Genomic DNA, 19033 nt, shown 5'->3' on the forward strand with positions numbered 1-19033 from the left:
GAAATTTTAACTGTTTACTCAATGAAAGCATCTTTATACATGTTGAGCCCCCCCCGTGGTCGCTAACTGCAGCACTGTGGAGCTTCTGATGGTTCTCTGTTTCCTGGGCGGTCAGTACCACCAGAAGAGGCACCAAAAAAATAATAGTCCTGTGATCCACAGGATTTGTGTACTGATTCACACGAACAGAGAGTCAGCTGAAGGTGTTTGTGAACTTTCCCCGTGGAAATGGGGCTCTGAAACCTTTATGTGATGTGTGATATTCCACCAATAGCAGCGCTTTATTTTTGTTTGAGTGACAGTTAACCGGACCAGTGGCATACGAGTCTTGCAGGAGTTGCCTGCTTTATGAGCTTACACAGGAAAGCAATGGAGACAGGAGAAATCACTCCGCGCGGCTGCAAACGGACAAATTTCCATAAATTTTAACAAAATTACCTGAGAAAACAAAGAGTGAACACCCTAAACTTGAAAATCAGCATCATGGCGCTGAGATTGTAACAACCTGGTGCTGCGCCACGCTTCCATTGCTCAGGGAGAGTCCTGCAAAGGACATACAGCACTAACAGACACTCGTGCAGGTTATTACAAGCAAGGTTGGGTAGGATTACTTTGAAATGTAATCCAAAAGTAATCAGATTACAAGTAATCCAAATGTATGTACATACATACATGTAATCCTACCCAACCTTGATTACAAGAAACATGTAAATGCAGCCTCCTGGTTCAGACATTTGGTTCTTGTTTTGTCCATGGTGGATTGGCGGGGTGGTGGTGGTTGCAGTGCCTTCTGCAGGTGGAACACATACAGAACTGTGCTCATGGTTCTCTGATGCACTCCATGATCGGCACACATTGTGATTGTTCATTGGTTTCCTGGAGTGCCGTGGATGGAGCAGGATTTCATTGGGTAGTGTTTATAAAATAGGTAGCTGACATTTTTCATGGCTGGTAATAAATTGTGCAAAGTTTCTGCAGTATTTAGAACTGCAGATCTTAGACCTCAGCAGTTTTTTTTTTTTTTTTTTTTTGAAGAACTCAAACCTTTTATTTCCAGTTAATTGTCATTTTTTTAATGTTAATTTACTGTCTTAACATATTTCTAAATTATTTAGGTTCTTGGTATCATGTACACATTTTATTTTTACTTAAATTTTTCTTAAAGTGTTTTCACTTTCTTGTGTCATCCATGCATTTTTAATGTATTGATAATTTTGTTTTGTACTTACGTTGAACTTACTAAATAAAATCATGCACTCTTGCTTTTAATGTTTAGATGACTTACCACCCCCTGCTGGATTGGTGTGTGAGTCCAGAATATAAATATCAATGTCCATTGTTCAGTGTTGTTTGCTAATATATGTAAAAAGTAATAGTAAGTAATTTCCTTCAGCTGCTCCCTTGTTTTTCACTTGGGGTCGCCACAGCAAATCTGAGGTGGATCTGCATGTTAAGTTGGCACACACTTTTACATCGGATGCCCATCCTGATGCAACTCCACAGTACATGGAGAAATGTGGCAGAGGTGGGGTTTGAACCAGTAATCTTCCGCACCGAAACCAAGTGCACTAGGGCTGGGTATCGATCAAGACTTTTTGATGCCGGTACCGATACCTTCACTTTGATACCGGTTCCTGAACGATACTTTTTTTTATCCCAATTTTATTTTAGAATTTTATTATCAACATAATTATATTTAGGGCTGCAGCTATCGAATATTTTTGGAATCGAGTATTCTGTTTTTTGGGGGTTTTTTTTTTCAACGATTAATCGAGTAATCAGATAAATTACTCTTTTGTGTTTTTAAACAATATATCAATAGTGTGTTATATAACATGAAAGGCCTCTAAAAATGAACAAGCAGTTGGCTTTTATTCCTCTCCAAAAAAGGTTTTGAGTTAAACTCCACACTAGATCAAAGCTTAATCTTTGGCTTATTGGCTCCAGATCTGAGCCCATTTATGCAAACTGTTTGTGAAACATTTGTGATGTATATGACAAAAAATTGAAATAAAAGGACAAATAAGGTGTATCCTTTAAAAAAAAAAAAAAAAAAAGGGGGTGCACCCCCAATACCCCACCTGAGAATAAACAACAAAGTGTAAACGGTACAAAAATGCAAAAGTAACTAAATAAATAAATAATAAATAACTCAAATATCACTAATAATTCAACTTAAACAGTACAGTTCAGTTTCCAACTGAATCCAGATGAGGTAAGTATAGTATAATGTTCATCTTTGTTCAAGAAGGTGAGTGCTTGTCTTAGCAGAGAGAGAGAGAGAAAATATTTGTAGTAGTGCATGTGTGTGCAATGCATATACAACCCTTTAAACGAGCAAATGACTGTTACAATGCAAAAAGGTCAGCATATTGACATGGTCAGAGGTGAGGCTAGCCCTACGCTTTGAGGCAATGTTCCCAGCAGCAGAGAACATGCGCTCTGAGGGTGTTGAGGTGGCTGGAATACTGAGAAAAGACTTTGCCAGCTTAGCCAGGGTTGGGTATTTTACTGCATTTCCTCTCCACCATGACAGTGGATCCTCTTTTTTGGAGACATGGTGTTCACCAAAATATTGTAAGACTTCCCTCTGGACCTCTTGATTTTGATTCTCATCATTATCCACTTCTTCATTGCTACTGGAGTCTGATGAAGATCCAAGAACATTGTGAGCTGATCCTTGGGCTTGAGTAGCTTGGGAGTCTCCTTCTATGTTGGTGGTGGATTCATTTCCCTGCACATTGGACTCTTGCCTTTTGACAGTTAGTAGCATTGTTTGAATTGTGCTTTGGACGTTAAATGATTCCTCAGAAGACAAGAACTTACGTTTTCTGAAGCTGGGGTCCATGGCAGCAGCAAGTAGGGCAGTGTTGGGGTCCTCAGGTTTAAATACAAACAGATCTTCCCACCTGTCAGTGATCTGTTGAGCTGCAAGCCCCTGAAATGCCTTCACTGGTGCAATTTCAAAAGCTGAATTCACGGTGGATTTCTTCAGTGTTTGTTGACTGCAGGGTCAGAAAGCGCAGCAGTCACTGGCCACCTCTGCTCAAGGAGCCTGGACAGCATATGAAGTGGACTGTTCCACCGGGTACTGACATCCTGGACCAACATGTGCTGTTGCACTCACATTTGCTGCTGCTTTTCTTTAAGTTTTGTGCAGGCCTGTTCACTCTTTTTAAAGTGCTCCACCAGGCATCACGCAGAGGCAACACAGCTTGCAATGTTTTCATTATTATTATTTATTTTTTTTAGTGTATTCTGCACAACTAAATTCAGTGTGTGCCCTGCACATATGACAGAGGCCCATCCATGTCCCTCTTTCAGAATTCTGGCAGCTGCCACTACATTGGCCCCATTGTCATGGACAACTGCATTCACCTTCTCAAAAGGAATGTGAAATTTGGTAGCAGCCTCCTCCAGCCAATCTGCAATGTTTGTGGCTGTATGCCTCTCCTCTAAAGGCATTGTAGTAAGGGAGAGGGACTTCATTTCCCAATCGTCTCCCAAGAAATGACATGTGACCCCCAGATAAGCCTCTGTAGCCACACGTGTCCAAATGTTAGTTGTTAGTGCAACAGACTCTATGTCCTTAAGAACACATTGTAATTTTCAGTTATTTCAGAATATTTTTGCTCCATCATATTTGTGAAGTATGTTCTTGAGGGAATGGTGTATTTTGGGATTGAATGTTTTGATCATATTCTTGAATCCTGTGTCTTCCACCATGGACAGTGGACACATGTCTGTGATGAGCATATTTAAAATGCTTTTGGTCAAAACCACAGCCGCCTTGACAGTACATGAGGGACCTGTCTGGACAAAGACGTCCATGCGTCACTGATGTGCTGTGGGGGGGAAAAAACCCCCAAAACAAAAACATTCATTTGTAGGCTATAACAAATCCTAAACTTGCCCAAAAGTAAATATATGCTAATGAATTTGTCCATCTGTGTCATCTATCTTATTTATTATTATATGTTTGAATCTGGTGTGTGTGTGTGAGAGAGAGAGAGACTGTGTCTGTCTGTGAGTGTCGCACGCGGAAGGGAGAGATGAAGAGAGGTGAATGACATGAGTGAGATTTTGGTGCTCTTGTTAGCCTACTTATTAGCCAATGTCTCATCACTATCGACACATAACACAAGCTACACATTATTATTATGTACTGAAATTCTAACAAGCAGTAGTGTTCATATCAGTTAACGTTAACAATCGTAAAATATGTGACCTTTTAGAGGCTCCGAGTCTGCTTGGAGAAGTGCAGTTCATGTGAGGATGCTTTCGGTTGAGGAGTTGCAGCATTGACGAAGTACTATTATGGTAGGCCAGGTCCCTTTTACAGTGTATACATTGCACTACATTATCCGCCTTACGAAGTGTAAAATGATCCCAAACTTTAGACATTTTCTGCCTTTTATGCACACCGGTATCTAGGGATGGGTATTAAGATTTTATCTATCAATTCTGCTTATCGATCCGATTCCTTATCGATTCCCTTATCGATACCTCTTTTGAATTTTGTACTAAAAGTAGGCTTTACAGGTTTTCTGTGTATTTTATTGAGTCTTAAAGTAAATAAATATGAAATTGGTCACTGTATCCTTGATCTCTGGACATAAATAAAAATAAAAACGGTGTTTCGCTTTGAAGTTATTAATTCCGACTGGACTCTATCATTCTAATTTGACTCGGCAGAGAGTCGCGCAGCATTTGGAGCTGTGTGAACAGAACGGAGGACGATTCTCGTTTCTTTCTCGCAACAAGACAGGAGTCCCAGTTAGTGACTTTAATCTGCACAAAAGTGACTCACGATTGACATATTCAGGGATGAAAGTGGTGAAAAACAAAAAAAGCTGTAACCCAAAATTACCCCCAACACCACCCACATGAAAATGTTTGAATTCTAGAAGCTCTGAAATGCAATCTGGGCTATTCCAGACAATAAACTGCAGTGAGTGCAGCTTCCATTTAGGTGAGAAAAAACCCAACTTTCCTTATTCACATATTCACATTCATTCCAGTAGTATTCTGCTCTTACTAGGATGCAGCAGTTTTCTATCTTGGCAGATAGTTCTGGAGGAAATCACAGAAGAAATTAACACATTGAAAATATGGTTTGACCAAAACAAATTGTCATTAAACTTAACTAAAACAGGGATGAAATGGAGGTGTAAGAGTCACTAGGTGTTCACAGGAAAGTTATTTCTATATGTATTTATTTATTTTCATTGTTAGTTGGTTTTATCTTTTCTGTTGTTTTGCTTCATCAGGTTCTTTTTGTCGCTTTCTCTAAAATTGTATATAATTGTTAGATTAGTTATTATTACTGTTATTGTTGTGCTTACTATTATTGTTTCTGTGTCGGCTCTCAGTTGTCCAGGTGGTTTCCATAGTAGAGAAGCTTGAATCTTCGACTGGACTGGGTTGCTTGACGCGAGGACGTTTCGCTTCAAATCGCAGAAGCTTCCTCAGTTAAAATTCTTGCTCTGGTAGTCTGACTTCTGTCTTGACTCTTGTAGAGAAGAAAATACCACCATTAGCACCTATTGTGCTCTAGTTAGTATATAGTACTCTATATGCCCTATAGTGCTCTAGTGTTAATTAGAGCTATTGTTTAGTCACTAGCCTATAGTAGTCGGCCTCTCGGTAGGAGGGTTCTGGTTAGGTTTAAAAAACTCCAGCTTTTGTTGGCTTCTGTATTTTCTTCTCTACAAGAGTCAAGACAGAAGTCAGACTACCAGAGCAAGAATTTTAGCTGAGGAAGCTTCTGCAATTTGAAGCAAAACGTCCTCACGTCAAGCAACCCAGTCCAGTCGAAGATTCAAGCTTCTCTACTATGGAAACCACCTGGACAACTGAGAGCCTACACAGAAACATCTATCAACTGTTTCAGAAGACCATAACAGGTCTTTTTAACATAAAAAAGGTAAATACTACTCAGCCATATAATCTAGGGTTTTAGCGGGGCAAAGTGAAAGAAAAAAATTAATCAACAAAGCAATGATCGAAGCACTGCTTCGATCTGCAAATCACTGCTTCGTTTGGTTCGTGGTTCAAAGCAAAGCTGCGCTGCAGGAAAGTTGATTACAGACCTGCTGCAGGGTCTGTAATCAATGTAGAGAAATGTTTGTCAAATTCCTGACAAACACCCCCAAAAATAACGCCTACTCTGAAGGACTGATAAGGGAATCGTTAAGTAAAAAGGTTATTGATGTCGGTGGATCGAACCATTTCTTAACGATACCCGAAAGGAACCGATTCTCGATACCCATCCCTACCGGTATCTTCGTTTTCCGCCATCGCCAGAGAACTAGATTGCGCCGCCTGAAGTCTTTGAAATGTCCATCAATTATTACAGTCTGGGGGAAACGATACGGGAGCTGCGCTATCGTCTACAAAGTCATAGTGATACGATAGCAATACATTTTAAGTAAACGGAATTTGGTGACATGAATTAAACGAAGCTTCGACGCAAAGAATTTGCCTCAAGCATTTTTTGTAATCGAGTTACTTGAATAATTGTTTCAGCCCTAATTATATTGAGCCTTAAAGTAAATAAATATGAAATTGGTTACTGGATCCTTGATCTCTGGACTTAAATAAAATCTACATGGTGGATCCTTGATCTCTGAACATAAATAGAAATAAACAAAATCTGTAGATTTTGTCAAAAGCATTTCCTTTTGGCATGAATGTCTCTCCATACCTCTGAGCTGAGCTCAACTGGCTGCTGCACATCAGCGCAGGACGTCTCATTTTGGGAGGAAAAAAAATGTTTTCATCAATTGCAGTTTATTGTTTGTATTGCAACATTTGGAAAGAGGTGTCATTTGATTAAAACAGCGATTCGCTTTGAAGTTATTAATTCCGACCGGACTCTATCTTCTAAGAGAGCCGTGCAGCATTTGGAGCTGTGCGAACAGAACAGAGGATGATTTCGTTTCTTTCTCACAAGACAGGAGCCCCAGTTAGTGACTTTAATCCGCACAAAAGTGACTCACAACTGACATATTTTATTGGCTTTGAGAGGGGTTAAGAAGCGGATTTGCCACTTCTGAAGAGCAGTGAAGCAATGAACCAACAAAGCAGCGGATCGCAGCACTGCTTCATTGGTTCATTGCTTCAAAGCAGAGCCATTACAGAAGTGGTTGATTACAGACCTGCTGCAGGTGTTTGGAGATATTTTGGCTTCTTTTTTTTAAAGATGGGAAACTTGACAAGATGCAAGAATCCTGTGGCTGCTGCTGCGCCACTCAGCAAGACTGGTAAGAATGTTATTACTCACATTACTTTTGCCAATTGAACACAATTTTTAAAGCAAAATTGAACAGTTTTAACACAAACATTACAATAAATTTTCCTGAGGAAATTCATATGATAAAAAAATGATACAAAAATAATAAATTATTAATTTAAATTAATGTTTGACCCCCAGAGAAAAAGTTTCTCCGGAAGTAAAATTAAATTTTATCAAAAATATTCCATGTACAATGCAAATTAAATGCTGCTGCTAATCTGCTCATAAGCTTTGATATTATAGAATATAAACACAATGCTAAAATACAAATAATAGAAACAACGCAACTGATGACGCATTGGGAGGCGTTGCCCGACACATATAAAGCAGGCAATGTGAAAGGCCCTTTAGTTACTAGAAATACAGCATGTTTCATAATGTACTGTGTAAAAAATAAAATGGCAAAACTTTATTGACGTGAAGAGGCTCTAACAAACAGAAAATACATTAACTCACTTCTTCGAGTGACTTTACTGGAAGGCCCATTACTTCCAGACACTGCTTGTAATTGGTTCTAGCCCACACTTCTGGTTTAGCTGGCCATTCTTCAGATAATCATCTCAGCAGCGTCCGCATTGTTCTTTCTCCTGGTATGTCTGGAAACCGACACTTTCAGGGGCGGTCCAAGGATGCATTGCATCAATTTTGTTATTCAGCTGTTTGATACTGTGAATGATGTCATTCTGCTTCTCCTGGAACACAAAATGTATATAGTTCCACATGTTACAACCTTAATACAGAAGTTCCCACTTTTTTATTAAATCCTATGCTTCACAAATGATTAAGCCAATGCTGTTGACCTTTCATCATGAGCACAGACAAATCTGTGAATGAACTGAGCGATGAAAGTGAGCCATGGAAAAAAAAAACCCCTTAAAGTTCTTGGCAAGGCCCTGGCGGGGTCTGGTGGTTGTCCCCCAGAAAACTGTGAAATCTCAAATGCATTCTGGTACTTTCTCAGGTCTATTTACCCACCAAAAGAATCTCCAAAAATTAATTTCTTTGTTGGGACAGGTCAGTTTTTCCACCCCACATAAGGTGGTAAACCTCAGTAGTACAGCATAGAAGTCCTTATGTTTCAAGTGTATGGTACCATAGACAGTATGCACACACTATGCAAATGAAACATTATGCAAGGGACAGAGAATTTTTTTATATAAGTTTTTATGTAAGAAATTCTGAAACTTTATCAGCAATAAATAAACATGTTAATTAACAGGGCCTGTAAATTATTTCTTTGAGGGAAAGTTAGCATATACGGCTTCATTACTGACAGATTTTACTCTATTTTCAAATTATATCTCAAATAGAACAGAATATTTCTTGCCAGAAATTTTGAATATTTTGCTTGCTGAATGTGAATTTTAGAATCTACTGGCACAAGACACTGTACAATCTTATTTAACCATTACAGTACAAACCTCTGCATAAGGATCGAGCTGATGTGAATCAACTGCAGGCAGACACTCGACCCACTGATCAGATGGAGGATTCACTGATTTAACAACTCTTATGGCAGCTGGCATGGTTGCTGTTGGGGGGAAACAAGCAATAATCCAAAAATATTATCAATCAATTTTATTTATATAGCGCCAGATCACAACAAACAGTTGCCCCAAGGCGCTTTATATTGTAAGGCAAGGCCATACAATAATTACGTAAAAGCCCCAACGGTCAAAACAACCCCCTGTGAGCAAGCACTTGGCGACAGTGGGAAGGAAAAACTCCCTTTTAACAGGAAGAAACCTCCAGCAGAACCAGGCTCAGGGAGGGCAGTCTTCTGCTGGGAGTGGTTGGGGCTGAGGGAGAGAACCAGGAAAAAGACATGCTGTGGAGGGGAGCAGAGATCAATCACTAATGATTAAATGCAGAGTGGTGCATACAGAGCAAAAACAGAAAGAAACACTCAGTGCATCATGGGAACCCCCCAACAGTCTAAGTCTATAGCAACATAACTAAGGGATGGTTCAGGGTCACCTGATCCAGCCCTAACTATAAGCTTTAGCAAAAAGGAAAGTTTTAAGCCTAATCTTAAAAGTAGAGAGGGTGTCTGTGTCCCTGATCTGAATTGGGAGCTGGCTCCACAGGAGAGGAGCCTGAAAGCTGAAGGCTCTGCCTCCCATTCTACTCTTACAAACCCTAGGAACTACAAGTAAGCCTGTAGTCTGAGAGCGAAGCGCTCTATTGGGGTGATATGGTACTATGAGGTCCCTAAGATAAGATGGGACCTGATTATTCAAAACCTTATAAGTAAGAAGAAGAATTTTAAAATCTATTCTATACTCAACAAAAATATAAACGCAACACTTTTGGTTTTGCTCCCATTTTGTATGAGATGAACTCAAAGATCTAAAACTTTTTCCACATATGCAATATCACCATTTCTCTCAAATATTGTTCACAAACCAGTCGAAATCTGTGATAGTGAGCACTTCTCCTTTGCTGAGATAATCCATCCCACCTCACAGGTGTGCCATATCAAGATGCTGATTAGACACCATGATTAGTGCACAGGTGTGCCTTAGACTGCCCACAATAAAAGGCCACTCTGAAAGGTGCAGTTTTATCACACAGCACAATGCCACAGATGTTGCAAGATTTGATGGAGCGTGCAATTGGCATGCTGACAGCAGGAATGTCAACCAGAGCTGTTGCTCGTGTATTGAATGTTCATTTCTCTACCATAAGCCGTCTCCAAAGGTGTTTCAGAGAATTTGGCAGTACATCCAACCAGCCTCACAACCGCAGACCACGTGTAACCACACCAGCCCAGGACCTCCACATCCAGCATGTTCACCTCCAAGATCGTCTGAGACCAGCCACTCGGACAGCTGCTGGAACAATCGGTTTGCATAACCAAAGAATTTCTGCACAAATTGTCAGAAACCGTCTCAGGGAAGCTCATCTGCATGCTCGTCGTCCTCATCGGGGTCTCGACCTGACTCCAGTTCATCGTCGTAACCGACTTGAGTGGGCAAATGCTCATATTCGCTGCTGTTTGGCATGTTGGAGAGGTGTTCTCTTCACGGATGATGCGAAGGAGATGTGTTGCACTGCATGAGGCAAATGGTGGTCACACCAGATACTGACTGGTATCCCCTTCCCAATAAAACAAAACTGCACCTTTCAGAGTGGCCTTTTGTTGTGGGCAGTCTAAGGCACACCTGTGCACTAATCATGGTGTCTAATCAGCATCTTGATATGGCACACCTGTGAGGTGGGATGGATTATCTCAGCAAAGGAGAAGTGCTCACTATCACAGATTTCGACTGGTTTGTGAACAATATTTGAGGGAAATGGTGATATTGTGTATGTGGAAAAAGTTTTAGATCTTTGAGTTCATCTCATACAAAATGGGAGCAAAACCAAAAGTGTTGCGTTTATATTTTTGTTGAGTTAGAATTAACAGGAAGCCAATGAAGAGAGGCCAATATGGGTGAGATATGCTCTCTCCTTCTAGTCCCCGTTAGTACTCTAGCTGCAGCATTTTGAATTAACTGAAGGCTTTTCAGGGAACTTTTAGGACAACCTGATAATAATGAATTACAATAGTCCAGCCTAGAGGAAATAATTGCATGAATTAGTTTTTCAGCATCACTCTGAGACAAGACCTTTCTAATTTTAGAGATATTGCGTAAATGCAAAAAAGCAGTCCTACATATTTGTTTAATATGCGCTTTGAATGACATATCCTGATCAAAAATGACTCCAAGATTTCTCACAGTATTACTAGAGGTCAGGGTAATGCCATCCAGAGTAAGGATCTGGTTAGACACCATGTTTCTAAGATTTGTGGGGCCAAGTACAATAACTTCAGTTTTATCTGAGTTTAAAAGCAGGAAATTAGAGGTAATCCATGTCTTTATGTCTGTAAGACAATCCTGCAGTTTAGCTAATTGGTGTGTGTCCTCTGGCTTCATGGATAGATAAAGCTGGGTATCATCTGCGTAACAATGAAAATTTAAGCAATGCTGTCTAATAATACTGCCTAAGGGAAGCATGTATAAAGTGAATAAAATTGGTCCTAGCACAGAACCTTGTGGAACTCCATAATTAACCTTAGTCTGTGAAGAAGATTCCCCATTTACATGAACAAATTGTAATCTATTAGATAAATATGATTCAAACCACCGCAGCGCAGTGCCTTTAATACCTATGGCATGCTCTAATCTCTGTAATAAAATTTTATGGTCAACAGTATCAAAAGCAGCACTGAGGTCTAACAGAACAAGCACAGAGATGAGTCCACTGTCTGAGGCCATAAGAAGATCATTTGTAACCTTCACTAATGCTGTTTCTGTACTATGATGAATTCTAAAACCTGACTGAAACTCTTCAAATAGACCATTCCTCTGCAGATGATCAGTTAGCTGTTTTACAACTACCCTTTCAAGAATTTTTGAGAGAAAAGGAAGGTTGGAGATTGGCCTATAATTAGCTAAGATAGCTGGGTCAAGTGATGGCTTTTTAAGTAATGGTTTAATTACTGCCACCTTAAAAGCCTGTGGTACATAGCCAACTAATAAAGATAGATTGATCATATTTAAGATCGAAGCATTAAATAATGGTAGGGCTTCCTTGAGCAGCCTGGTAGGAATGGGGTCTAATAGACATGTTGATGGTTTGGATGAAGTAACTAATGAAAATAACTCAGACAGAACAATCTGAGAGAGTCTAACCAAATACTGGCATCACTGAAAGCAGCCAAAGATAACGATACGTCTTTGGGATGGTTATGAGTAATTTTTTCTCTAATAGTTAAAATTTTATTAGCAAAGAAAGTCATGAAGTCATTACTAGTTAAAGTTAAAGGAATACTCGGCTCAATAGAGCTCTGACTCTTTGTCAGCCTGGCTACAGTGCTGAAAAGAAACCTGGGGTTGTTCTTATTATCTTCAATTAGTGATGAGTAGTAAGATGTCCTAGCTTTACGGAGGGCTTTTTTATAGAGCAACAGACTATTTCCAGGCTAAGTGAAGATCTTCTAAATTAGTGAGACGCCATTTCCTCTCCAACTTACGGGTTATCTGCTTTAAGCTGTGAGTTTGTGAGTTATACCACGGAGTCAGGCACTTCTGATTTAAGGCTCTCTTTTTCAGAGGAGCTACAGCATCCAAAGCTGTCCTCAATGAGGATATAAAACTATTGACGAGATAATCTATCTCACTCACAGAGTTTAGGTAGCTACTCTGCCCTGTGTTGGTATATGGCATTGGAGAACATAAAGAAGGAATCATATCCTTAAACCTAGTTACAGCGTTTTCTGAAAGACTTCTAGTGTAATGAAACTTATTCCCCACTGCTGGGTAGTCCATCAGAGTAAATGTAAATGTTATTAAGAAATGATCAGACAGAAGGTATTTTCAGGGAATACTATTAAGTCTTCAATTTCCATACCATAAGTCAGAACAAGATCTAAGATATGATTAAAGTGGTGGGTGGACTCATTTACATTTTGAGCAAAGCCAATTGAGTCTAATAATAGATTAAATGCAGTGTTGAGGCTGTCATTCTCAGCATCTGTGTGGATGTTAAAATCACCCACTATATTTATCTTATCTGAGCTAAGCACTAAGTCAGACAAAAGGTCTGAAAATTCACAGAGAAACTCACAGTAACGACCAGGTGGACGATAGATAATAACAAATAAAACTGGTTTTTGGGACTTCCAATTTGGATGGACAAGACTAAGAGTCAAGCTTTCAAATGAATTAAAGCTCTGTCTGGGTTTTTGATTAATTAATAAGCTGGAATGGAAGATTGCTGCTAATCCTCCGCCTCGGCCCGTGCTACGAGCATTCTGGCAGTTAGTGTGACTCGGGGGTGTTGACTCATTTAAACTAACATATTCATCCTGCTGTAACCAGGTTTCTGTAAGGCAGAATAAATCAATATGTTGATCAATTATTATATCATTTACTAACAGGGACTTAGAAGAGAGAGACCTAATGTTTAATAGACCACATTTAACTGTTTTAGTCTGTGGTGCAGTTGAAGGTGCTATATTATTTTTTCTTTTTGAATTTTTATGCTTAAATAGATTTTTACTGGTTATTGGTGGTCTGGGAGCAGGCACCGTCTCTACGGGGATGGGGTAATGAGGGGATGGCAGGGGGAGAGAAGCTGCAGAGAGGTGTGTAAGACTACAACTCTGCTTCCTGGTCCCAACCCTGGATAGTCACGGTTTGGAGGATTTAAGAAAATTGGCCAGATTTCTAGAAATGAGAGCTGCTCCATCCAAAGTGGGATGGATGCCGTCTCTCCTAACAAGACCAGGTTTTCCCCAGAAGCTTTGCCAATTATCTATGAAGCCCACCTCATTTTTTGGACACCACTCAGACAGCCAGCAATTCAAGGAGAACATGCGGCTAAACATGTCACTCCCAGAGAAAACTACAGAGTCCAACATTGTTTTTGCAAAGTTACACACCGATTCAATGTTAATTTTAGTGACCTCCGATTGGCGTAACCGGGTGTCATTACTGCTGACGTGAATTACAATCTTACCAAATTTACGCTTAGGCTTAGCCAGCAGTTTCAAATTTCCTTCAATGTCGGCTGCTCTGGCCCCCGGAAGACAATTGACTATGGTTGCTGGTGTCGCTAACTTCACATTTCTCAAAACAGAGTCGCCAATAACCAGAGTTTGATCCTCGGTGGGTGTGTCGTCGTTTGGGGAAAAACTGTCAGAAATGTGAACGGGTTGGCTGTGTACACGGGGCTTCTGTTTAGAACTACGCTTCCTCCTCACAGTCACCCAGTCGGCCTGCTTTCCCGGCTGCTCGGGATCTGCCAGAGGGAATCTAAGGGCGGCTAAGCTACCTTGGTCTGCACTGACTACAGGGGCCTGGCTAGCTGTAGAATTTTCCACGGTGTGGAGCCGAGTCTCCAATTCGCCCAGCCTGGCCTCCAAAACTACGAATAAGCTACACTTATTACAAGTACCATTACTGCTAAAGGAGGCCGAGGAATAACTAAACATTTCACACCCAGAGCAGAAAAGTGCAGGAGAGACAGGAGAAGCCGCCATGCTAAACCGGCTAAGAGCTAGTAGCTGCGCTAAGCTAGCGGATTCCTAAAGACACACAAAGTGAATACTGTGTAAATAATTTAGAGGTGATTCAGCAGAGGGAGTGCTTTAGTTAAGGCACGTGAAGATTACACTGTGAAACAAATCGTTATCTAGGTAACTAGATCAATCTAACTGCACAGATTAAACAGCTAACAGATACAGCAAAACACCGTTGTGCTCCGGAACAGGAAGTGATACAATACCGCAGTGAGAGCCAACCACCAGTAGAGGCAAGCAAGAGCAAGGCAAGCAATCGGTCCCACCGATTGCAAAATCAAAAGCATTCCTACTGCCAATTATCACAAACTTATCTTCATAAAGTCTCTTTCTGGGCAGTGACATTACTTAAACTTCAATTGCATCAACACCTAATAAAAGACAGAGTATATACGTATTTTAGTCATTTTTTAGTCGAAACATTAATTAGGCCTGTGCCTCTCTGTGGCTAACGTTAGCTCCGTGCTAGTCAAAAATGTGCTGGTTTGGTTCCCATTAGTCCATGGCTGCCATAATCAAGCTTCAAGCAAGTTTTGTTATTTCTGGCTAAAATGAGTTTGTGCTCACACCAGGTTCCGTTACCTTAAAGTGTCTTTTGATATTCACAGCGTCGATATCACGGCACAGAGGCCCCGCCATTTGAAGCTAGTTGCTACCTCGTGGTGGTTCTTTGTGAGGAATCCCAGTCGACCAGCCTCCAGCGTTAGTCTCCTCTTCTGCTCTCAGTGGTCTCTTAATCATAGTATAGAGACTGAACAGGTGAATTAACTTGTGGAACACAAACTTTTATTTGGTTAAACAGAACAGAGTTGAGTGCTGTTACTCAGCTAAGTCTTCTTCTTCTGTTTTGTTAAACTGCAGGTTTTAACCCAACTCTGTGCACTACTGCCACCAACTGGTTCATAAGCAGCACTACAAGCAACTGTGAAGCAGCAAACATATTGTTAACAAAATAAGTTAATAGTAAATAGATCTATGTACACAAACTACTTTAAATAAAATTAATTCATTTGAATTGTAGTCTTCATTGCCCAAATGGGCATTCCATAACTAAGAAAGGATAGTGAGAAGGTCTGTTGTGCTGTGGTCAGAATCCAAAATGTCTGAGATGAAGTTCTTCATTAGATAACTTTCTAGTTATTTGTGGACTGATACTTCCACCTTATGCACAAAATCGCAATGAAGGAATGATCCTGACCTACTTTCTTAATCGTCACAGTTTGTAGCTCAAGATGTATGAAGATATACCGTATTGCCAAGTTTACATCAACCCTGCACCAGTCTTAGAAAATAGTTCTGGTCAGTTTGTTCAACGTGGATGTCTCATCCGTGTTAGAAGCACAAAATCGAAAGAAATTTGTCTAACTAAAAACATAAATATCATCCACTTTTTAAATGTTGATGGTGAGATCTGAAGCTACATTTATGATGACATAAGCCCAAATGAAGGGTGAGATTGTGTCCAAATGAATGGCAGAGAGGGTGACTTAACAAGGCTCATAGCATCAGGTTCTGGCCTAGTGCTTAGTTTGGTGCTAAGTGCTTTGTTTGAGGCGATATTTCAGTAAGGAAAACCCAGACAGTACAAAAATGACAATGGCCGTTGTGCTGCTGTGCACCATGGGATTTCAGGGTTTTGGGGTTTTAAATGTTATTGTGGTTCATGTTAGTTTAATATTGTTGTTAGTGTTATTGATTTATTGTGCTTTTGTAGTTCAATTGGTTTTGTGAGTTTAGTTAAGTGTCATGTCACCGTTACCATGAGTGACAACTGTAGTGTGTTTGATGTCTTCCGCCACCATCTCTGTTTGTGGGTGTGCAGAAATAAAAGCACCTGTCTGCAGCAGAATACAGAAAATACAAAAAGGCGTGTGTACGTAAGTGCATATGTATAACTTCAATTACGGACAAACTGGGTCGAGCTGACATTTACTGTTCGTATGCTTATGTATTTTGGGTCAGTGATGAATGTCACAAAAATGGAATATTGATAGAACTAATATTTTTGTGCAAATTAGCGATATTAGCTAACAACAGTGAACAAAAACATTGATAATTGCATTCTGTACTCACACACCATTCCACCAGGGCTCAGTAAATCATCTATATATTAAAAGCCTGCGTGCATGTGATTTTATTTAGTTAGCACAGTGTAAGTACATAATATAATTAACAATACATGGATGGCACAAGAAAGTAAAAACACTTATTTCCATTGTGGTCCATTTAAAAATCATTTGAGAAAATAGAAGTAATAATAATGATGATAATATTAGTGTGTATGTGATAGCAACAACAAAACAATTTATAAATGCATTAAGACAGCAAATTAACATAAAAAAAATTGTCATTAACTGGAAATAATACAGTTGAGTTCTAAAAACATTCTGGAACAATTTATTACCAGCCGTGAAAAATATCAGCTACCTATTTTATAAACACTACCACATCTAGAGCCTGTGGATCCCCACAGGCAATGCACTAGTTATTATTATTATTATTATAACTATATTGGGCTTTCTTCAGAATAAAATCACCAATTAAAATAAACTCCAATCATAAAAGAATAAATGGCAGTTATAAAAGTACATGACAACATTGCAAATCAAATCAAATCAATTTTATTTATATAGCGCCAAATCACAACAAACAGTTGCCCCAAGGCGCTTTATATTGTAAGGCAAAAGCCATACAATAATTATGGAAAAACCCCAGCGGTCAAAACGACCCCCTGTGAGCAAGCACTTGGCGACAGTGGGAAGGAAAAACTCCCTTTTAACAGGAAGAAACCTCCAGCAGAACCAGGCTCAGGGAGGGGCAGTCTTCTGCTGGGACTGGTTGGGGCTGAGGGAGAGAATCAGGAAAAAGACATGCTGAAGCATTGCACAAAAATTTAAAAATTAACCAGCTGCAAATACAGAAAAACAAAGCTGTGATTTAGATTTCTTTTTTCCCCTCCTCAAGAGACATTTTTTGACAGGTGTGACATGCTGGGAAATGTGTATATACCTTTTTTCCTTTTGGCTGCTCACATTCTTTCAGGATCACCAATCTGTTGATAATTGCTTTCCAAAAATATTTTCTCGTGTTGTTTTTTTTTTTCCCGTTCTGTTTATGCTGCCTTCTGTAGGCTACAGTTATCCTGAGGATTTAGCAACCAAAAAATGTAACTTTTCATTTCATTAAACAGTAACACTGCACCGCTGATTTAATCATTTTGTGTGAAGCATAAAACTTCTGCTGATGTTTTAGATTTTCTCCTCTTTTTTTCTTTTCTCCCCCTCATTCTCCAGTGGAGTCTTTGGCAGTGGGCTGGCAATTTTCTCTAAACACAGAATCCATGATGCATTTCTTTATCGCTACTCAGTGAATGGCTATCCATACATGGTAAGTTTTAACTGACATAGTTTTAACAGACTTGATGTGAGTTAACATTAACAAATTAGATCACGTCTTGGCAGAAAAATAACTCTTTCACATGACAGGATGAAGACTAAAACATTTAAGTTATCACGTTGTGCTCCAAAATTATTTCAGTGTACATTCATGCTTTTTAATTAAAATTCTGAAAAATTCCCAGTGCGTCAAATTCAGAAAGATTGTCTTCTGATTGACATAATTTTGCTGAGTTATTGTGTTTCTTACTGAAATGTGTTAGTTTAGTGCAACAAAACAGTATCTTCCCCACTACCCCCCTTCCTCCCACCTCTGTTTATTTTCTGAACACGCAGGCTCACCACGGCGACTGGTTTGGAGGTAAAGCTGTTGGCCTGGCCGTTCTAAACATTGGCAAACTGATGGCACACGTCTATGTCACTCACGTAAGGTTTCCGCTGTCAGTCTTCCTCTCTATGTGCGTATATGAGGTTGTTGATTGTTGTGTATGTGTGCATTTAGCTGCATGCTGAGTACTGCAGAGAGAAGGACTCTTATCTACCTCACAGAGTGGTTCAGGCCTGGGAGCTGCAGCAGTTCATTCGGTAACGTGCCTGTCCTTGTTAATACAACACACACACACTGAATTCAGTTGTAAATATTGTGCCCTTTTTGTTAATTATTGCTAAACTCAGCATTAGATGATTGTGAATACACTGCCACTCTGCCTTGTTGACTTGGTGGGTAACACATCAGTCTTTATCTGCCATCAGTCACACCTCTGCGGGGGCAGATGTGATCATAGTCGGTGGTGACCTCAACATGCACCCTGAGGATGTCGGCAACAGGCTTCTCAGGACTTACACTGGACTGCGAGACTCTTACTTGGAGACTTCTAAATTTGATGTAAGTGATGACAAGAATGTGCTGCATTATTTCAGGGAGGAAATAAAATGTTAAAAGTGACTCTGTATGTTAAAGATTTGCCCGTCTTACCTGTTGGTTATGATGGAATAATATGTATGCTGTTTTTACTAATTACTTAAAGTTTCCACAAACCTTGGTGTGAAAGTCAGGTTTAACCTGAACTAGAAACCTGGGTGGTACCAGAACATCTTCAGGCTATGCACTCTAATAAAAACACCATCTCACTTTTGTACTTGAGATTTTCACTCGGCTCCTCCAGGAGGGACAGGATTTGACCAGTGGCTCTCGAGTAATTTGAGTTTGTCAGTAGTCAGCAAAAGCATTGATTTGTACATGAAAAAAAGTCATGTAAATACTTTTCAAAA

General features: G+C 39.8%; 1 protein-coding gene across 2 annotated transcripts in view; it reads left to right on the forward strand.

The window, feature by feature from the left end:
* Positions 1 to 19033, forward strand: part of smpd2b (sphingomyelin phosphodiesterase 2b) — a 40824-nt gene that overhangs the window by 12727 nt on the left and 9064 nt on the right. For both annotated transcript variants that reach the window (XM_034165480.1, XM_034165486.1), the window contains 4 exons: positions 17660 to 17753; positions 18098 to 18187; positions 18264 to 18346; positions 18515 to 18647. In XM_034165480.1, the coding sequence (XP_034021371.1) occupies positions 17660 to 17753; positions 18098 to 18187; positions 18264 to 18346; positions 18515 to 18647 (400 nt within the window). The remainder of the gene's footprint in view (positions 1 to 17659; positions 17754 to 18097; positions 18188 to 18263; positions 18347 to 18514; positions 18648 to 19033) is intronic.

This window comes from Thalassophryne amazonica, chromosome 3 (genome assembly GCF_902500255.1).
Source record: "Thalassophryne amazonica chromosome 3, fThaAma1.1, whole genome shotgun sequence".
Taxonomy (NCBI): domain Eukaryota; kingdom Metazoa; phylum Chordata; class Actinopteri; order Batrachoidiformes; family Batrachoididae; genus Thalassophryne; species Thalassophryne amazonica.